Genomic DNA, 22,735 nt, shown 5'->3' with positions numbered 1-22,735 from the left:
GAGAGAGAGAGAGAGAGAGAGAGAGAGAGAGAGAGAGAGAGAGAGAGAGGTGAAGTTAGAGCAGAAACTGACCTCTGCCCTCTGCTCTCCACAAGTACACACACACACACACACACACACACACACACACACACACACACACCTTCAGCAGAGGCTGAAAAGCACACAAACCAGACATATGTAGCACACTGGGCATGGTGTAGATGGTATACAGGACGGGGTGAATGCCCTACCCAAAGGAATCACATTTTCCTTTTTAATAAACATTGGCTTGGCCAAAAGAAACATGGACATTGGCTACACTTCCGTGTCACCAGTTTGCAAAGAGCTCCACACAGGTGTCAAATGTTATTGCACCCAGTGTTAAAATACAAAGTGTCTTCAACAGTTTAAAGCTCAGTGACTCGTGTTTTGATGATGATGATGATGGTGGTGGTGGTGGTGGTGGTGGTGGTGGTGGTGGTGGTGGTGGTGATGGTGATGATGATCTGAGGAAAGTCAGTTTCACAATTAATTGCTTTGTTTATTCGGTCAGTCATTTATTTCTCTAAGAGGTGCTAGAGGTCAAATCCAGAGCTTCATGCATTCAAGGCAAGCACTATACCTCTGAGCTACACCTCAGCCCTGACTCCATTTTAAAGGCAATCGCACTTGAAGAGGAGAAGAAGGCCCCTGACGTTTCCATCTACATATCGATTAAAAGGACACTCACATATTGATTCTCGATATCGTTTACTTCCTCGTTGGGAAACACAAAGGAGGGCGAGCTACCCTTTACCTCTAGCTCCATGCACAGGGTCTCATATCCTGCCTCGCAGGGCTTCGTGTTTGTCAAGTGGCATTGGATAAATGCTTCTGAGGTTCTGGGCAGAGTGAAGCATAAACAGTAGCCGGAACAATAATCTCTCTTTTGAGGTTATGAAACTCAGGGGTTAAATTTCCAGTAGCACTCAGCAAACTGTGGGGTTAGTATTCGACACGGAAAGAACAGGTGGACGATGTTTCAACAGAGCTCGTTTAGGGGTGGAAGAAAAGGTAGGGCAACAAACGGAGAGACTGAGGAAAGATAGAAATCTTTTGACAGCTGCCTATAAATCATGTGGGCAAAGTAGGAGTCAGTGAGCATTCAAAGAACCAAGAATTCCCACATTCAAATAGGAATCTTAATAAACATGCTTATTCTGAAATGGGCATTGCATTTCCCCAGAAAGATGTATACTGATAGGGGTAGTTACTTTCCAGCTGGAGAGATGGCTCAGTGGTTAAGAACACTGACTGTGGGGTTGGGGATTTAGCTCAGTGGTAGAGCGCTTGCCTAGCAAGCACAAGGCCCTGGGTTCGGTCCCCAGCTCCAGAAAAACAAAAACAAAAACAAACAAACAAACAAAAACACTGTTCTTCCAGAGGTCCTGAGTTCAAATCCCGGCAACCACGTGGTGGCTCACCGTGATGTAACGATCTCTGTAATGAGATCTGATGCCCTCTTCCGTTGCGTCTGATACTTATATATAATAAATAAATCCCTAAAAAAAAGCTTTCTCATTGTATATCATTCATACATCCCTTTTAACGTTCACCAATGTGTTATCTGCTACTATAACCTCTTCTGAGTATGTGAAATCGAGACCAATGCTCCACGTGGAGAATATCCTCCTGTGCTTATTTGGATAAAAGTTTCTGAACCCCCACTCTTTTGTTGTCTTTAAATATTTACTAGTATGTTGGACAGTTTTTGTAAGTGATATTTCTAGTGTTTTTAAGTCACGTTATAGTTTGTTTTTTTTTAATATTTAGGGAACAATCATAAATCACCCACAGGTTAAAAATCGTCAACAGACAGCAGCAATATGCTGCACTCCGGGCTGCTTCCGGTTGCTCTCCGGTTTGCTTCGGTTTTGCTTTTCATGTGGAAATTTAAGCTCTTCAGAGTCTTTTCCATTTTGCTGATCATTTATTTGTTAGACTCTGTGCTAGTCAGATGGTGCAGTATTCCTATTAGAAGCCACGGTTACCAGAAACTGCAAAGCCTGCCTGTAAGGTCACTGAGAACAGACCCACTTCTTGAGGTTTGGCATCGAATGCTTCTGCAAAGGCCAAGTTTGTGTTACTTACGCCAGGGCGGGTCATGCAATTTACACTTTGTGCAAAGTTCTTGCGGGACATCGTATCCTCGCGCAACGATCTTGTATCTTCGCCTTGGTCAAATATTTGAGCACTGAGTGGAATTCTTGGGGGCCTGGTCTGGCAGTTTAAGTGGGTCATGGGTACCTGGTCAAGGTCAGAGGCCTGCAACTGGCCAAAGGTCAGTGTGCAGACGAGCAAGCAGCGACCTCGGTATTTTTTTCTTCTTCTTATCTTACTTCGTGTTTCCACCCATCTAGGAGACCAATCTCCACATCTCCTCCTGAAGGCAAATTCCCAGCTAGCCCCAGGCCTGTTTCAAAGGCTGGTGGGCGTGTTCCCCGCCTGAGGCCATGTGTTGGACCCGGTCAAGGCTGGAGAATCCTAGCTGCTGTATATAAAGAGGCCAGAAGCGGCCCAGCAGTCAAGCCTTTGCTGGAGACAGCTCCCGTCCAGTCCGCAGCTGCGTTCAGCGCCACTCAGGACACCGGAAAGATGGCACCGATTGCCGGCAAGAAGGCCAAGAGGGTGAGTATTCAGGGAGCCCGAGGGCGCTCTCAATACACCATCAGCTGGGCACTCCCAATGTCAGCAAGCGCAGAGGGGTGCTCGGAGCCCGGTTGTGGCTCAGTATCCTCTTAGTTGGCAGCCTTAGGTCAGAAGGAACACCCAGAACTTTTTGTCTGACCCGGGACTTCTCCTACATAGTACATTGTATATGTTCTCTGGCCCTCGTGCATTCCTGGCTTTGGACTATGTCGTACCCTGAATCTGTGGGGTGATTGCTTTCTGGACACAAGGTACGCCCACAGACACTTTGGATGTCAGGGCGCCCTGTTCAGCCCATCAGATTCAACCCTTCCGGAATACAGCGACCTAAAGACCATAGAAATAAAGTTGCTCACAGACCCAGGGGTGCAATTTCCCACAGGGGGGAGGTGGCCCTGGCTGGTGGCTTGCGGTTTATCTGTGCAGGAGGGGCTGGCAGCTACAGAGCCCTCCTGGCTGCCTTAGGGTTCCTGGCTCGCACCACCTCTCGCTCAACACGCGGCAAGCTGCCACCCAGGACGACTGGGGAAGAGTGATGTAGGTTTCATTTGCAGTTCCAACGGCCACAGAAAAATGCCTCACACGAGCCCCAAAAATACAGTTTCAGAAATGAATGAGTAGAATGATTGTAAGACCCCGAGGAAGGGCTGGCTGTTCATAGAATTCTTTAAAAAAAGGGGGGGGGGGGAGGTTTGGGGATTTAGCTCAGCGGTAGAGCGCTTGCCTAGCAAGCGCAAGGCCCTGGGTTCAGTCCCCAACTCCGGAAAAAAGAAAAGGAAAAAAAAAAAAAAATGCCTGCTGGACCCAGGAGTTCAGTTCAAATCTGGACTCCTGTGTTAGGGAATGAAGTGATGGACAGGGAAGAGGTAATATACTTGGCTCTAATAGCAGCCCCCACACCAGACTCCAGGAGGTGGTGGGAGACATGTGGAGCCAGGCTGACTGTAACCCTCAGCTCTCCCCAGCTGGGAAACTACCCGGGTGTGCCCAGTTTGTAAAGGGAAGAAAGCTAATCCTGTTAAAATTTAAACACTGTGCCCCAGAGGTAGACCGCCTGTGGGCAGTGTGAAAGAGGTATGTGTTTGTGTGTTTGCAGACTGAAAAGATGGCTCGTCCTATGCATACACACACACACACACACACACACACACACACACACACACACACACAACCTAAGCTTTTCATAGCACATCCCGCTGTTTAATTTAGAAACAACAACAAAAATTCTGAGGTCTAGGGAATTAGAACCTAGTAGAATCTAGAGTATGCTGGCATAATCACTCCACAAGATTGGCATAAAGAAATCATACCTATTTTCAAAGATCAGATTCCTGGCTATGCTGTGTGCTAAAATGTTGTATACTAAGATTTGAAATCATGTCCCATGAGATTGGTTAACAGTCACAATGTAGCTAGTTATTTCCACTGGGAGCGAGTCATAGCTATTTATGGGACCATTGTCTGTGTGACATATATCGTTATGTCTGATATATAGCTATATATTACTACCACATGATATGTTTGTCAATATATATCTATATACTTTTAATTTAAGATGTAGTATTTAGACACATTGTAGTCATGATATATATTTGGATTTCAACATTCACATGAGCAATCTTGTATATTTATAGCTGTTTATTAACTCACAGACGTCCAGGCTTGGCGTACAGCCCCATGCAATTTCCGGTTCCACAGTGTTAGTGGGCAATCTCTGGGCCCTTGCAGTCATAACGGTGTAGGGTGGGGCTGTGGAGGAGGAGTTAAAATGAAGAAGGCTCTACAGAGATACAAAGGGATTTTAGTGCAAAAGGCTGTGGCTCCTCATGCTGTGTATGAGCCTGTGTTCTCCTCACACTTCTAAAGATCCACTGGCTAGGCTAGCACATGGGAAGTAGCAAGTGTGCATATTCCAATGTATCCCGGAATCATTCACTTCCTTTCTCAGAGCTGTCTCACCCTCCCCCACCTCTATTTGAAATCAAATCTAAAAGCCACTCAAGGGTGAGAGAGTCATTAGGACCCGAGATAAATTATGCAGAGACTCTGGGCTTTAATTTCCCATTTCTAAAGTCAGGGAGAGAGAACTTGAAAATCGGGTATGTTTAATTTAAAGTTCATGATTCTTAGAAACTGCAAAAACAGTTGTACTAGTAAATTACTTTCCATTCTATAAAAACCCCTCTCCAATTCTCAATTCAAAATTCATCTCTCGCACCTGAGCACCTGAGCGGCAATTGCTTCACTGCACTGAAATGGAGTAGCTATGGAGAGTGGCCTGGAAATCATCTCGTGAGTGCTATGCCTGTCTCTTCCCTGTTCTTGGCACGGGGTACAGGGTATACAGTCTTGCAAACTCCTGGGTGCATGACAGATCTGCTGTGGCCGAGAGTGCCAAGAACGGACGCCCATAAGTGATTTGGCCACCTCTGTTCTCTCTGTACCAGGTGTCTCATGGCTTTTTAGTCTTGAAAAATATTGGACAGCATTCTCTCCTAACTCTTTGGCAACATTAAACCTCTCTCTAGGCTGTTGGTAGAGTAAGAATGCCAGCTGTTGCCCTTTAAGAACGTGTGCCACCCATGATGCATCTCAAAGGTAGAGAGCTTGCCTAGAGTGTGAAAGATCCTGGGTTAAATTTCCAGCACAGGTAAAGGAGGAAAAGGATGGGCTTCCGCAGGGTGGCCGAATTTAGTGACAATTTAGTGGGCATTTTATAAAGAACCAGAGGAAAAGAATCTAATGGTCCCACCCTTCCCAAATGATAAACAATTAAGGAATTCGAGATCCTGATTGTCCTGATTTGCTCATTATTCACTGTCTATATGAGCTGAGTTACTACATTATGCAAATGGGAAATGTGTGCTCTGTTTTTTTATTCTGCTTGGGTTATAACCCAGAGCCTCAAGCATGCTAGGCTCTACTACCACTGGGCTCTTCCAGACAATGCTTTACTCTGTGTGCAAAAAGACACCCAGGCTCTGCAGGACCCACAAACCCAGCACATGCGCGTCAATGTACCAATTTCTAGTAGCTGAGCATCCTACCATAAATTAATGTCTAAAATACGCTTCCGATGTGGATGCAAAAACACATCACTTCAAAGGGACGAGGCAGCTTATTCTGGAGTCACTCTGAGTGATTAAGGCTCAAGAACAGAATTCAGGTCACTCTGAATTCCATGTTCCTATGTCATAGCGGTTTGATGATACCATCAGGCAGCATTCATAGCACCTTTTTTGGTTGGAAACTAGAGGTCTGTTGGAATATTCCAGAAGGTTTAACCTAATGGTCACAAAGATGTACAGAGGAAGGCTATGTGCCATCAGTGTTCAAACACACCCCAAGATAATTCGGTTCTGGATTTGCAACATTTCAACCTCTCCACATCACCGAAGCTCTGATCGGCCGATTGGCCTCACAGAAGGTGGAAACTTTCACTCACACCAAGAGTGCTACAGAAATCACACTTCTCAAGAATGTGCTTGCAAAAAATTACTAAAAACAGAACTCGGCTCTGAAACTCAACTCCTCTCTCTCCCTCGTCTGTAAATTCAGGGAATCTTAGAACGCTTAAATGCTGGCGAAGTCGTGATCGGAGATGGGGGATTTGTCTTTGCACTGGAAAAGAGGGGCTACGTAAAGGCTGGACCCTGGACCCCAGAGGCTGCGGTGGAGCACCCCGAGGCAGGTTGGTGGGCACTCCATCCTAAACTGTGATCGTGTGTGCTGTGTTGAAGGAACTGTGAGAGCAAACCACGAGGCAGGTGCATGCGTGTCAGGTTTTCTATCCCTGGTGTTGACCCTGGGCACTGCCAACTGTCAGTAAGGACTTGCACGCTTTGAATCACAATAGTTCTCTCTGCTTCTCTCCGTGACCCACCACCTGGCTCCTGTCCTTCACTTTGGATGAGTCTGCCATTCTCCCTCTCACCAATCTACGCGTCTTCTGTGTTCAGACAATCCGCTCAGCAAGCAGTTTGCCTAAATCTCCCCCCCGGGGGGGGGTCCCTTTGCCACCCGCCCTAGGATTTGCCCTTACTAAGAGATGTCCCCCATTGGTGTGCAGACGCTCTCCTCCTGTCCTTCTGCTCCCTCTATGTAATTCTCCCACTCCACCAGCTTATCCAGACTCTCCATCCTTTGTCCTAACCAGCTTAGTCTCCTATCCGTTTCCTCCTCCAGTCTGTCCTTCTCATACCCGTTAGGATCTTCGGCACCACATTCCAATCCCTCCGTTGTATATCTGACAACTAGTCCGGTTCACCCTACTGTAGCCCAGGCCTATTTGCAGTCAGGAATCTTCCAGCTCTTATACATATCCCATGAGCCTTAGTCCCACAAACACCAAACAATGGTGACCAGGAAGAAGTAAGCACCAGCGTCCATGGCAGAGGTCTTGCAGATTCTCAAGCAAGAGGGAAGCATTTCTCTTTAAAAGGGAGGGTTTGGGGCTGGGGATTTAGCTCAGTGGTAGAGCGCTTACCTAGGAAGCGCAAGGCCCTGGGTTCGGTCCCCAGCTCCGAAAAAAAAGAACCAAAAATAAATAAATAAATAAATAAATAAATAAATAAATAAATAAATAAATAAAAGGGAGGGTTTGGGACTGGGGAAATGTTTCTGTGGGCAAAGTGCTTGCTCTCTAGCAGGAGGCGCTGGATTCCACCCCCACAGCCCACATTCAAAAGCTGGAAGCCTGTAATTCCAACGCTGGAGAGGCAGAGGTGGGAGGATCCTTGGGGCTTGCTGTGTAACCTGTCTAGCTAATCAGTGAGCTTCAGGTTCAATGAGAGACCCAGTCTCAAAACAAAACAAAACAAAACAAACAAACAAAAAAACAAGGTAGAAGACAAAGGAGAAATACACTCAGTATCAATCTCTGGAGCACGCGCGCACTCGTACGTACACCCACACGCAGACACGTACTCACGCATGCGCACGCATATAGCAGAGGAAAAGACGATTTCTTGGCCTAGAGCATTCTGGGAGGGATCTGGGCTCTCAGAGTTCTTGGGTCAATCTACTCATATGTTTCACCCGTCTTGAGGTCCCATTTTTTTCTAATCAATGCCCCGACTTCAGCATAGCAGGTCTGTCCGGTTGGTAACCGGGCCCTTGGGAGCTTGGCTTCTGTCCAGGGCCAGATACTCAGCTCTTTCTGCTCTCTAGATGCAGGAGATGCGCCTGCCTCTCCCCTAGCCTAGAGGTCCTGGCTTCCACACACTCTGCCTTAAATGGGGATGATTTGCCCGTAGTCTTTCATTATCTTCCTCCAGTTTGTAGATGGCACCCAGCAGTAGATAAAACATGGCCCCAAACCACACGCAATCATCTGAGAAACTGTCCCTATTATTGCTCTCCCTCTCAGAGGCAGCCACCACAGTTCACCACAGCTGAACATTTTAACTGTGTGACCTTGAGAGCCTGTCAGGAGCTATCAGTGGAGAAGGGTGGAACACTCATTCCTAGCGTGAGAACACTCAGAATTATTATTATAATTATTATTATTATCATTATCATTATTATCAATTCTTTTGCTTTGAGCTGGTTTTGGTGCATCAGGCATGTACTCTGGCTTACTTTTCTGAGAGGTGCACGCTTTTCAAGAATGAATGGAAACTCCATGACACTGAATCGTTTGGTCTACTCTTTCCTGCCACAGACTGAAATCCCATATGGTATCTGACTCTGCCAGCACTCCTCTATCAGGCTCAGTGTGAATCAGTAAAGACAGATTTGTAACACATCTTTCCTGGACCATTCTTACAGGATGCTGGCTGTGTTTGCCTTTTGGGGGAAGGTAAAAAAAAATAAATAAATATTTAAAACATTGATGCTAAGGGCTGGGGCTGTAGCTGAGTATTAGAATGCTTATCTCACATACCCAAGGGCCTGGGTTCAATCCTTCCCACTGTGCAAAAGGAAAAGAACAAAATACTCATGATCTGAATGGAGGGGTGATTGGTTGTGTGCATATTTTATGCACATAAAGCATCGTGTCTACAAGGTGATTTGTTTTTAAGTTTGACTGAAAGGTAGCTAGAATTGACAGAGGCCCTGAGGGGCTTTCCTGCACGCTGAACTTGATCTGAAACATTCCTTGTGAGCAGAGCAAGACCCGAGTTTTCAGTGCTGGAGACAGACTGAGAAAGGAATGGATGTTGCTAGGGGCCCACGATCCCATGCAAACCAGGTGGGGATCGAATGTGGACGTGGCTTCTAGAACCCTGAGGCCTACAGAAGGTTGCTTCTATAGTGCCGTGTGTTACACAATACTCCTGTTGGTCCCTAAAGCCCCGTAATCAAATACTCCATCCCAGCCCCTATACTGGGGCTTGAACTCAGGGCCTCACACATGCTTGGCTTCGCTGTAGCACTAAATTACTTCTTCAGCCCAAGATTTTTAGGCTGGCCTGAAATTCTTTCTGCTGAGCCTCCTGCTGGGATTACAGAACCTACAACATCCAAACCTCATTTTACCTTTTTTAAAAAGAATTATTTATTTATTTGTTTTATATACATGAGTACACTTTAGCTATCTTCAGACACACTAGAAAAGGGCGTCAGATCTCATTACAGATGGTTGTGAGCCACCATGTGGTTGCTGGGAATTAAATTCAGGACCTCTGGAAGAGCAGTCAGTGCTCTTAACCATTGAGCCATCTCTCCAGCCTTACCACTCCCAACCCCTTTTAACATTAATATATATGACTACTGACACTAATATTTTGGTGTTAGTTTGGGTCACATTTGGCTCCCAAGTGATATTTCTGCCAACGTACATTCCACTGGAGAACTGGCTTTGAATTTGTAGAACAGTAGTTTTCAACCTATGGGTCTTGACCCTTTGGGAGGTCAAATGACTCTTTCAGAGGGGTCACCTGACACAGATATTTATATTATGATTCATAAACGTAGCAACAAAAATACTTTTATGAGTGGAGAAGTACCAGGTCATGAAGGAACTATATTAAAGGGTCACAGCAAAAGAAAGGTTGAGAACCGCTGTTGTAGAATGAGCTTTGGAATTTCAATAACTTGGATTTCTCAGCTGGGCGTGGTGGTGCACACCTTTAATCCCAGCACTTAGGAGGCAGAAGCAGGTGGATTTCTGTGAGTTCTAGGCCAGCATAGTAAATTCTAGGACTGCATAATAAGATGGGGATGGGAAGGGAGAGAAGGAATGAAAAAGCAATTTAGTCAAAATAAAAGTAAAGAGATATCAGTTATTTTGGTTCACTGCCCCCCACCCCCCAGGAAAATCTATGCATTCATGGGCCTTCTGGAAATCCACCCACAGACAACCTTGGTGAACTTTCTGATTATAAACCATCCCCTCCTAGGCTGAGATCCCAGTCTGCACTCCCAAGGCCACTCTGAGATTCCTCCCCACCCGCCACAGCTCTGTGATTGCTTGATAGACAGGAACTCCCCTTGGGTTGTTTTTATTTGATTCCTGGGCTAATTAAAATGAGCTTTAAAGATTAGGTGTGTGTTTTAAGCTCCTTTCCCACTGAGAGCTAAAGTTTCCACAACTGAAAGAGAGAAAATCACGAAAGGGCTGGCTTGACGCTTGGGAAGCTGTTTTCTAAAACACGGCCGCTTTTTTTTTTCCTTGCTTGTCCAAACATTTAAAAACAAGCACCCAGGTTTCTGTCTGCACAGGTACAGCTCCAGCCTTAGAGAGCACTTACGCTTTACCTTAGGCTTTTTCTCCAGAGCCCCAGCTGTTTTGGGTCTCTGACATAGCTGCTGCCCCTCCACTGGGTTTTATAGAGGCCTCTGACATTTCAGATCACACTGCAGAGCTCAGCAGGGTTGCTGGTTCCTTCCTCTGCCTGGTTTAACTCCCCTGACAAAACAAACACCAGGTTCCTCATTTTATAAGGTGAGTGTTTCCCATCTGTCTTGGCATGACAGTTCTCAGCAAGGCTGAAAACAAGAACCAACCAGGGAACCTTCAAAAGGACAAAAGCTGAATCCCACCCCAAACGAGCTAGAAAGTCTGTGGCGTTGACTCTCCTTCAAATCCATCATCTTTAAAAAAGCATGCAGGGGACTTGAGCACCACAGGGTTAGAGGCCGAGTGTTGCTCTTTAAATTGAGTATGGATAACTATATGGGAAACACATGCTTCTTTTTCAGTCATGAACATGTTTCCACTTGATATTCATCCAAGGGCTTATCGTTATGAATAGTGTCCCAATTCTTATTTTATTGAACACATCCTCTCTCTCTCTTTCTCTCTCTCTCTCTCTCTCTTATTCTCTCTAGTTTATTAATTGTATATGTGAAGTGAGGAGGGGCCTTGGGAGGCCAGGAAAAGTCATCAGAATCCCTGGAAGAGAGTGCAGGGGTTGAAAGCTTCCTAGCATGGTTGCTAGGAAGCAAACATAGGTCCTTTGTAAAGTCAACGAGTGCTCTTAACCACTGACCTTTCTGTCCAACACCCAGAGTTATCTTTTAATGCTGGGGTGTACTCATTTACCACCGTAATCCCAGCACTTGAGAAGTAGAGGCAAGAGGATCCGTTTGAGGACATCCTTGGCTATATGGCAGGTTTGGGGCTAGCTTCGGCTACAGGCAACCTGTCTTAGTTACTTTTCTATTACTGTGTCAAAACACCGTGATCAAGGCAACTTACAAAAGAAAGTGTTTAATTAGGCTTATGACTTCAGAGGGTTCGAGTCCAAGAAGGCGGAGCGAAGGCATGGCGGCAGGTAAGCCAGAACAGCAGCTGGGGCCTCCTGTGTCTTAAGGAGGAGGCCAAGTGAAATGGGGGGGAGAGTCTTTTTAAATCTCAAAACCAGCCCCCAGTGATACACTTCCTCCAACAAAGCCACACTTCTCAATCCTTCCTAAATAGTCCCACCGACTGGAAATGAGACTGTGGGGGGCATTCTCAGTAAGACTGCCAGAAGACAGTTTCTCAAAAAACAAGCAAATAGAAATCTCTTTCAAAAAACACTAGGTTAGGAGGGGGGATTGGGGAAGGATTGTGGGAGGGAGTGACTGGGAGGGGGACAGTGAGCAGGATGTAAAGTGAATAAGTTAAAGAAAAAAAAATCGCTGGGTTAGTCCCAGGTATCACCTAAGATCCAGAGCACAGTCTGTGGGGTACCAGGCCAGAAGCCACTTGTCCTCTGTTCTAAACCCCCCCTTTTCACCTGTATCTACTGCCACTCCTCCAACATCTCTTCAATGTCCCATGTAGATTCCCCCCAAATGCCAAACCTGATGCTACTTTGTGTTTGCTGAGGCTGTTCTCACCACTGCTCTTCCTCACCTCCACCCAGTGAGAACCTGGAGTTCTTCAACTTGCAACCTAATGACTTCTCTTCCCGTGGCAGAGAACATCTCATGCAGAGCCCATACACACAGCACTCATTGGTCAGGCATCCTTGGATGGATCATGAGATTTCCCAAGGACAAGACAACAGATAGTTCCCCCTCCTGCTACTGCCTTCCAGGATGAGCAAACTAAACCAAAAACATGGGGCAAATACAACACCGTGATCCCTCTCCTCTCTAACCACGTAGCTATCTAGCCATGACAGCTTTGAGGGAGGTTCCAGGAGACCCAGATCTCTGCCTCCTTAGGCCCAGACATGCAAATGACAAGCAGCTGGACCTGCCATTTTGATGTTTGCTTACCCACAAGCCCCTGGGAAGTATTTCGGGTTGGTGGATGAGTGAAGTCATGGCTTCGTTTGTGCACTCTCAGTTCGGCAGCTTCATCGGGAGTTCCTCAGAGCTGGATCGAACGTCATGCAGACCTTCACTTTCTATGCAAGTGAGGACAAGCTGGAAAACCGAGGGAACTACGTGGCAGAGAAGATATCTGTGAGTACCACGCACAGACACTCTGCCACCCAAGTTCCCAGAGGGAAACCGGAGACGTGTGACTCGGGTGGGTTTGAGCTGCACTCTTACGATGAACGGGAAGGCATTGGTGAGGCAGATTAAAGATGGGCTCAGTGAGTCCTGTCTGCTCTCACTCACATCGCTAAGCAATGTGGCCTCGTTTCGCTTCCATACCTCTCCCTCCGGTTTTGAGACAAGCTCTTATGCAGCCTGGCTGACCTGGAACTCACTGCGCTCTGCCTGCCTCTGCCTCCCAAGTGCTGGCATCAAATGCGTGCAAAGTACAGGGGCAGCAAGCTGAGCAATCCAGCTGCAGTCGCTCCTAACATTGACAAATCACTTGCCCATCAAGGTGGAGATTCTGTCACATCTAAAATGAACTGGGAGTTCTAAAAGTTCTAAAATGACCTGCGGTACTGGGTGTACTTGGGTTTTTTGTTTGTTTTGTTTTGTTTGGGGGTTTGAGGACGGTAGTGGGTTTGTTTTGCTTTGTTTTTTGGGGGGGGTGGGGTGGGGTGGGGAGGTAGAGCACTTGCCTAGCAAGCACAAGGCCCTGGGTTCGGTCCCCAGCTCCGAAAAAAAGAAAGAAAACAAACAAACAAACAAACAAACAAACAAACAAACAAACACAAACAGGAACGCCATCCTCCAAGCCAGCTCAATCTTAAGTGTCTAAATGATTAGAGTGTTCCTTACCAGGCAGGCATTTATCAAGGGAGGACTGCACAGTGTTCATGAGTTTGGTAATCATCCTAATTGAATTTTAGTCTTATTATCATAAAAGCTATTGTCTCTTGTCACCATAATTAATTGACGAGTACTGATCTAAGTGCTGGTTGGTATTAGAAAATTCCGGATTAGTCTGTTTTGTGTAGAAACCATTATCTTCTCACAGACTCTTGACAATGTGCTGACGCCTAGATATTCCTCCTGTAACCATCGTTTTCACGGTAGAAGTGTGGCTTTGCAACTGCTAGACTTGATCAACCATTGACCCACATAACCCTTGCTTCCTGGGATAAATATAAAATGGGGGGGGGGGGTGGCTCAGCGGTTAAGAGCACCTACTGCTCTCCCAGAGGCCCTGAGTTCAAATCCCAGCAACCACATGGCGGCTCACAACCATCTGTGATGGGATCCGATGCCCTCTTCTGGTGTGTCTGAGGACAGCGACAGTGTGCTTATATACACAAAGTAAATAGATTTTTAAAAAATGAAATAAAAGCGAGAGGCATGTACCTAATAATTTGTTTTTCCAATTTCACACGTAGAATTGATATTTTACCGTCCCTTACCCACTCTAGGGGCAGAAGGTCAATGAAGCTGCTTGTGACATTGCACGGCAAGTTGCTGACGAAGGGGATGCATTGGTTGCAGGAGGTGTGAGTCAGACACCTTCCTACCTCAGCTGCAAGAGTGAGACGGAAGTTAAAAAGATATTTCACCAACAGCTTGAGGTCTTCATGAAGAAGAATGTGGACTTCCTCATTGCAGAGGTAAGGAAGGAGAATCCATTCAGACAGAACCCTTCCTTACTCCCAGGAGGCCAACGTGGGGTGCGGATCAAATCTCAACAGGCAACAACAACATCTAATTAGCTTTTGAGATCTTTTTGCATCTAAGACTTCTGAAAACTTTGATTCAGTTCATCTGACACAGCAGTTTTCAAATCTTTTGTCTTCTATTCACACTGAGAAAACATCACCCTTTCTTTTCTGGGTCAAGAAATGCTTAGAAACAGAGTTATTACTAGACAGTTCCTCAGTAATAATAGAATGGCATTCCTATCGTTCTGTGGGAGACCTGATTAAAGTGTTCTGCCCTTGGCTGATTTCAGTATTTTGAACATGTTGAAGAAGCCGTGTGGGCAGTCGAGGCCTTAAAAACATCCGGGAAGCCTATAGCGGCTACCATGTGCATCGGACCTGAAGGAGATCTACATGGCGTGTCTCCTGGAGAGTGCGCAGTGCGTTTGGTAAAAGCAGGTAACGAGAGATTTCCATCTGTTTGCCACTGGTGAAACTTGTTCATGTGTGTGAATGGGAAGGGTGTGTGTGGCATTTGTGTGCACACGTGGAGGTCTGAGGTCTGGTGTCTCCCTCTAGCTCTTCACCTCTCTTCTTAGGACAGGGTCACTCACTGGACCTAGAACTCGCTGATTAGCTGGACTGGCTTGCCCCCTGAGCTCCTGGAATCCACTTGTGTGTCTTGACCACACAGCACTAGGGCTAGATGTGTGTGCTGCCATTCCCAGCTTTTTGTGTGGCTGTTGGGGATCTGAACTTAGGACCCACTTAGCTATTTCTCCATAAATATATGTTTTTAAGGGACGGTAAAATATCATTCTTGAATCCCCAAGTCACTAATGCATGGCAGCTCTTTGAGAAGGGTAGCTAGACACATGTTGGAGGTTTAATGCTTAGAAACAAGAAGGGTGTTTGGGTAAGACAACAGAAATGTTAGGAGAAACTGTGTTTTATTTAAACATGCCTCAAGTCGAGACTCTTTAAACATTAATAACTTCATTCAAAGTTAGTTGTCTCTTTGCCAAAGTTTTTCCTTGCTCATGGTGGCTAGCTTGCTTTGGCTTCGTGTAATTGGTATAATAAATCAAAAGAAACTTTGATATGAAATACTGACCACCTAATATATCTTTTTATCCAATTTCGGTTCCTAACATTGGGTTTCATTTCAATTAGGGGAAAGTCACAGGCTGTTTTCTAAACTGTCGCATTTTAAATCCAAGTTATAACTCAGTGTCAGGGGAAGAGGGAGCGCACTCGGTGAACTGGAGACGTGTTGGTGATTTGTTTAATTTATGGTTCGTATCCATCTCCTGGTTTTCCATAAAAAAAAATCCTTTTCATACTTGCCATTAACAGTAACAAATATTTGTATTTAGGAAGAAAATTGTAGAATCTTAACTTTTATGGGAACTACAAAATGAGAGGGGCTAAGTTCGCTGTCTTCAGGAAGATCAGTGGGGACTCCGTTGTTTGCTATGGTAATTGGCGGGTGGGCTGGGCCTGTAGGTATCCCTTTCCCCACTCTGCTGGCCTTCGTATCTGTGCTCCAAGTGTAGCCTTCATAGGTAGCCTCGAGTACATCACTTATCTGTTTAAAATCACCCTCCCTAGATTAACATCCATGAAGGTGAAGACTAGGTTTCCTGGGCTCAGCCCCAAGCGTTCTGTGGCTACACCAGTGCCTAGCGCACCACAGATCCTTAGCAGCGCCTGTCTGATAACCCCAGTCCATCTTCCAAGGCTTAACCTGAGTTCTACCTCCATGTGTCTGACATAAGCATCCTTGGCCCCTCAAACAATCACTTTCTAGTTACACTGCTGAACACTAGTTACGACTCGGAATGTCTTCAGTTGGCTTTTTCCATCAGTGGAGAATGTTGATAGGTCAGATGTATTTAGATGGCACCACACTAAACTTACTTGTGCCTGGGTCTCCACTGTAGACTCAATAAAGTCCTTAAATCTTGTTAATATCCAAGAAGGAGACGTGATGGAATAGCCACTCCCTAGAACAATTCATCATAAAACCTTATGTTCATGAGCCAAACCTTGGGAAGCCCTACGGTAAAACATAAAGTCTGTGATGTCAGAGACCAAATTCTATTTACGTTTCTTCTTACAAGGAACCTTATTTACATCTACAAAGTATCTAAGACATAGCCAACGTAATTGATTAATCAGTATAATTAAAAATTAAGCAAGGAAAGAGAAGCTATGGGTGTTCCACACTCAAAATCAAAGTCAAAAGGTCAAGATCCAGACGAGAATGGGTGTGGTCCACACCCATAACGCCAGCAATGGGGAGGCTGAAGCAGGGGTATTACGGTTTGAGACCAGCTTGGTCTACACAATGAGACTTAGTCCCACAAAAACTCCAAGTGAAGATGTTAGATAAACAGAGGTAGGATCTCTCTCCCAGAACCTGAAGCCTATCGGATAGGTTGGGCAGGACGGCTAGCAAGCTGCTGGGATTGGCCTGTCTCCATCGCACCCCAACAGACACCCAGTGCTGTGCTCACAGGCTGGCTAGGGGAAGCCAGCAGTTTGGCACCGGGGATTTGAACTCAGATCTCTAGCATTCACAGCTCACCAAGCCATCTTTCCCCCAACTCTTTCCTGAAAGTTCTTAAGTTCAAAATGAAGAAAGAGAAGAGCCTTTTGGGAATCCTTCTCTTTTTGAGGTGGTAGAACTGTTAGCAGCATCCTGTCTCTTCAAATCTATTAGATGGCAAAATTTCTAAAACCTAACAATTGTCACAACTGGTTATCTTGTTTCCAGACACAGTTAAGGACATAATGACTATAAACATCTTCTTTAAAATGAGACATCTAAACCATATTTTGTCTCATTAAATCAAACATCGCAACAACAGATTCAGAATACATTAAGGTGTCAGCTCTGTGCTGCTTTTGGTCCAGTAGGCTGACACGCCAGTGAGCTTTCTGTACGAATGATTGATAGGTGTTGAAAAGATTGAGTCACCTCAAGTTAAAGAAGATTTTTGAGATTTTTTTTCAGACCACTAGTCCTAGTCACAATTATTTTTGATAACAAAAAAACCCCCCAAAAAACCCTTTCCCTAAATGACTTTATGCTGCTGTGCCCAAGAAGCCTTTGTGTGAACTTACTGAACACGCCTGGTGAGAGGGCACATTTATTCTGGCCTCAGAGGACCAGCATGATGTTAAACACAGGTACAATCCAGCAGCTGGGAGCACTGAAAAATCACTGTGATTGCCACATAATGTCACGTAATGAAAAACTGACTTCTGAAACTCAAAGGAGAGAAAAAAAAAAAAAGGCTCTAATAATGATTAAAAAAAAAAAAGGGCTGGGGATTTAGCTCAGTGGTAGAGCGCTTACCTAGGAAGCGCAAGGCCCTGAGTTCAGTCCCCAGCTCCGAAAAAAAAGAACCAAAAAAAAAAAAAAAAAAAAAAAAAAAAGACAGACAGCCCAATGTGCCTAAGTGACAGTTCAATTATACCAGACTCCTCCAAGCACTTTTCTCAGAAAACATTTCCGGGCTGCTCTGGGCTGCCCTTCCTCACAGGTGACAGAGGTTCTGCGAAGACCAGACGTTGTCCTTCAGCTCTCACCGAGTACAAGCGTCCAGTGGAGACTGGAGCTCGGAACCTGCCAGAATCTGGTGTCTCCCTCACACTAACACATCCCTGTCACTTCCAGGTGCCGCCATTGTCGGTGTGAACTGCCACTTCGACCCCAGCACCAGCTTGCAGACAATAAAGCTCATGAAGGAGGGTCTGGAAGCAGCTCGGCTGAAGGCTTACTTGATGAGCCAGCCCCTGGCCTACCACACCCCTGACTGTGGCAAACAGGGATTTATTGATCTCCCAGAATTCCCCTTTGGTAAGACAGACTTTTTTATAAATTGTCTCAATATCTTTGCTTGAGAAATTTCAAATGAGTTTTATACAGCCAGAGAGCTCTTGTCTTGAGAGAGAAATCACTGTGCATGTCATCTCTTGCCCTCTAGTTTCTGTCTCTGCAGCCCAAACCCCCTTTATCAGGCAGTGGGAGGACAAATAGAACCACTAAGGGAACAACAACATCCATGAATTTAAGTGTGGACAGTGGGAACAACTAGTGACTCAGAGGTGATGAAAAGCTGTCCTCTGGGGCGCCCACATCTGTAGAGAGCTCTTCCTGGTTCTACCCCTGCTACTGACATTACTTTAGAAAAGAATCCTTTCATCCTTGTTTTTTACTTTTTTAATCCTAAAAATAAGATTAAATTAATTACTTCCAAAGCCCTACTCCCTCTTAAGAATTTTTATGTTAATTTTGTGTGTGTGTCCGTGCGTGCACATGTGTGTTTACATGTATTTATGTGTTTACATGTGGAGGCCAGAGGAGGGCATCAAATATCCTGCTCTCTCACTTTCTACCTTTCTTAAAGATTTATTTTTAATTTTGTATGTGTGTGCATGTGTGTGTCCATGTGTATGTGCATGTGTGTGTGTGTGTGTGTATTTACTGGTGAGTGTGTCTATGTGTGTGTCCATGTGCACACACAGCATACACACACACATGCACACACACAGGCACATGCACAACACACACACACATGCACACACACATGCACACACACCCCACACAGGCACATGCACACCACACACACACACACACAGGCACATGCACACCACATACACACACACGCATACACACACACGCATACACACACACATACACACACGCACACAGGTGAGTACAGATGCCAGCAGAGTCCACTCTGGAGCTGAAGCATAGACTGTTACTTTTGAGTTGCCCAACATCGTCCCAACCCTGGTCCTCCTGCCTGAGCAGCAAGTGGCCTTACTCACTTAGCTCTCTCTCCAGCCTTTTGTCTTATTAATACTTTTACATAAGAAGAACTCAGACAAAATATTATTCATTCTAGGATTGGAACCCAGAGTTGCCACCAGATGGGATATTCAAAAATACGCCAGAGAGGCCTACAACCTGGGGGTCAGGTACATTGGCGGCTGCTGCGGATTTGAGCCCTACCACATCAGGGCCATTGCAGAGGAGCTCGCCCCAGAAAGGGGATTTTTACCACCAGCTTCAGAAAAACATGGCAGCTGGGGAAGTGGTTTGGACATGCACACCAAACCCTGGATCAGGGCAAGGTCAGTACCTCCCCACTCCCGCTGCTTCCCCATTGTTCAAGTGAGACCACTAAAGAGGCTCCTTTCCATTTCCGGTGTGAGGAGGGTGGCCCAACTCCTTCTCTCCAGCCTCTCCTGAAGCGGCTTATAAAGCATCTTCCCAGGTGACTTAAGGAGAAGGCTTAAGACAGACTGCAACTTAAATAGCGTGCAAATGTGAGTCTGTTCCAGCAAAGCACAGACCACGTGGTATCCACTAATGCTGAATTTAAAGACTGAAGCTGGCACTGCTGGCACATTGCCTTGAATCCCAACACTAGGGAAGTGGGGACAGGCAGATCTACAGAGTTCCAATCCTGCCTGGTCTACAGAGTTCCAATCCTGCCTCAAAAACAAAACAAACAAAGAGTTGAGTAGAACTTAGGCCTGGGGCAGTTCACTGGGAGGGGTTCCAGGATATATATATCAAAGCTTGAGAAATAAGCTCCCGGGGGCATTTAAAACATCAAAAATTGAGTATAGCTTTTATTAATAATTTATATTAATGCTGAGTATTTTGTGTCACAATTTTCAGAGGTGGGAATGAGGCCATGATATGACAGGCAAGCTCTTGCCTCATAGCTCACGTTCCAATGGGGAGAAACTCGGTGCAGGGCTAGGCACCAACAATGAGGGAGCTCTCATTTCTGGCTTCAGGAGTCTCACAGGGGGAATGGCTCAGAAAATCAGTGTTTGCTATATGATGCTCCACACTTGTAGTGTGCACTTCGGGAGTGGGATGGAGGAGTCATAGTGAGTCTGAGTCCAGCATGATCTACATGGGACTTGGAATAAAAAGGACAAAGCAACAGGAGGAAAATAAAGTCATTATACTACGCTGTGATAGCTTGTGAGAAATGAAGAAACGACTCTCTGCCAACTAGGACAACATCTTAGAAAAGGAGCTCTAGAAAGCTGGCTAAACAGCTTTTGAAGCCTAAACAGGATGGGAGCCCTGGTCCCCAAAGAGTTAACCAAAAGGACAGAGAAATAAACAAGGACGATCAGATGACAGGGTAAGTTCAAGTACAGAGAGATGCGCAGCAGTGTGAGCTCTGAATAATGGTCCACCGCAGCAAAAGCCAGACGGGAGCTTATAAAGGATGCTTACGGAAGCTGCGGAAGCAGCGGCTATAGCTGGAGTCTCAAGGATGTTACAGGACCAGACAAAGGGCAGCTGATGGGAGGCACTGAGAGGTTCAAGGAGGGAGGGTGAATGCATGCGTTGTCCAGCCATAGGAGGGCGGGGCCGTAGGAGGGCGGGCAGGTGGGAGGGAGGGAGGGGTGTAAGTCTGGGAGTGGAGATTCCAGGACTAGCATGGGTAGGTCCACTATCATTAGTGTGCTCGCTGGTGTGCGACCTCATTCCCAAGGCGATGTGGAACCAATGGCAAGGTGGGATTTTTCAAGAGTTTAGTAAATGTAACAGCCACTGTCAATGCTTTTTAGACAGGCTACCAGACTTGATGAGGCCTGAAGCAGGAGGGAACAATGACCAAGGAGGATGGAGGCAGGAGCCCGCCATGGGGGCCAACTTGTCTCCAGACAAGCTCAGATGTGGGTCCAGGAAGAGAGTGACAGATGAACATAAGGGGTAGCTGTGATCAATGTATTTCACACACGTGTGAGAGTGCCATGGCGCGCGCGCGCGCGCACGCACACACACACACACACACACACACGCACGCATGAGAGTGTCATAGCAAAGCACATGATTTACACAACTAATCCATTCTAATAAAAGTTCTCTGTGTAGCCCTGGCTGTACTGGAACTTGCTCTATAGACCAGGCTGGCCTCAAACTCACAGATCTCTGCCTGCCTCTGCCTCCCAAGTGCCGGGATTAAAAGTGTACACCATGACCACCCAGCTAATACAAGATTTAAAAATGTGACCAGGACAGAAAGGTTGTATATGCTAAATAAAAATATCCTGATTCTAAATGTTAGGCTTTTAATCTCTATGCTTCAAAAAAAGACCTAAAGGTTTAAGGGGAGAAACGCCTCACTCTGAATTAATAAGTACACACTCATAGTCAGACTTTCAGAGACTAATAAAGACTCTGAGGGTGTTTCTGGGGACCTTGGTGTGTTCACTGTGCGGGTACTGTGGATCCTCATGCGTACTTTGTTTCCGCAGGGCCAGGAAAGAATACTGGCAGAATCTTCGAATAGCTTCCGGCAGACCGTACAATCCTTCGATGTCCAAGCCGGATGCTTGGGGAGTGACGAAAGGGGCAGCAGAGCTGATGCAGCAGAAGGAAGCCACCACTGAGCAGCAGCTGAGAGCGCTCTTCGAAAAACAAAAATTCAAATCCGCACAGTAGCCACAGGCCAGCGGTTCGGGGCGAATTCCTCCAGGTCCGGGCCACAGTGTGCACCCGGAAGGAGAAGGCATCTCTAAACCAGCGTTTGTGTTGATGCCGGCTTACACCTGTGATTGGTGCTAGTTAGACAAAATGGAATCACAGATAGCATTTCACAGTTACAAAACTACGCTTTAGAATTTTACCTAGAAGGAAGAAAGGAGAAGTCCACAGTAAATCCTGAACACATTTCCTACGTGCCTGTCGCATTACAGGCGCACAGGAGTCACTGCAGCGAAGAGAAAGTCACCCGACATCAATCTCATTTCAGATAGGGGGATAGGACACCACCTCCACGAGTGACATAGAACCATTCAGGGACCGTATCATAAGTGACACAGCAACCATCTATATCTAAGATGCTTCCCAAGTGGATTCCAAGATCTTTTGAGCAGGACCCTTAGGCAGAAACAACACACACCAGCCCTGTAAAACTTAACAGATAACTGATCCATTCTGTAATTCTGTAATCTCTGTTCTGACTGCTTCCATTCCATTTCATTAATAAAAACATGCCGGTTGAAAACCTTCAAGACGATTTTTTTTTTTTTTTTTTTTTTGTGGCCAGTTAGTGGTCTTGATTTTTGCTGTGTATTCTTATAGAAAACCGGTCATATGCGACTAGTCGTTAAACATCCAGACCACAGAGTCCTGTTCTCTGCATTCCAGACTCACTTTGACACTAAGAAACACAGGCATGCTGGGGCAGGGGGATTGACAAGAGTAGAAGGTTACTCTCTTTGCGCTGCTCAGAACTGGACCTGCTGAAGTGCTTTGGTGAACCAGCTCGCTGTGAAGAAGTGGGTTTATTCCTTTGGTAGCTTAAAAAAATTATAAATAAAAAAATACATAGCCAAGGGTGGCAGCTGTATTTGACAGGAGTTTCTAGAGCAGCGGTTCTCAACCTGTCATGACCCTTTTGGAGATCGAATGACCCTTTCACTGGGGTTGTATATCAGATACCCCAGGTATCAGATATTTAAATTACAATTCATAACTACCAAAAAAAAATCACAGTTACGAGGTAGCAGCTAATTAATTTTATAGTTAGGGGTCACCAAACATGAGGACCTCTATTAGAGGGTCGCAGCATTAGGAAGGTTGGGAACCTCTGTGCTAGAGGAACAGAACAGAATGAATGTGT

General features: G+C 45.8%; 1 protein-coding gene across 1 annotated transcript; it reads left to right on the top strand.

Annotated features, from left to right (window-relative positions):
• Window positions 1-2,546: 2,546 nt before the first annotated feature.
• Bhmt (betaine-homocysteine S-methyltransferase) lies at window positions 2,547-22,124 on the top strand. The gene is given in 8 exon segments (NM_030850.1): window positions 2,547-2,649; window positions 6,229-6,361; window positions 12,395-12,513; window positions 13,839-14,030; window positions 14,372-14,519; window positions 17,746-17,928; window positions 18,980-19,208; window positions 21,366-22,124. Coding segments are annotated over 8 exon segments (1,224 nt in total). The 5' UTR covers window positions 2,547-2,616; the 3' UTR covers window positions 21,553-22,124.
• The last annotated feature ends 611 nt before the right edge of the window (window positions 22,125-22,735 follow it).

Source organism: Rattus norvegicus, chromosome 2 (assembly GCF_036323735.1).
Source record: "Rattus norvegicus strain BN/NHsdMcwi chromosome 2, GRCr8, whole genome shotgun sequence".
NCBI classification, from domain to species: domain Eukaryota; kingdom Metazoa; phylum Chordata; class Mammalia; order Rodentia; family Muridae; genus Rattus; species Rattus norvegicus.
This window is presented reverse-complemented; position numbering and strand designations above follow the sequence as displayed.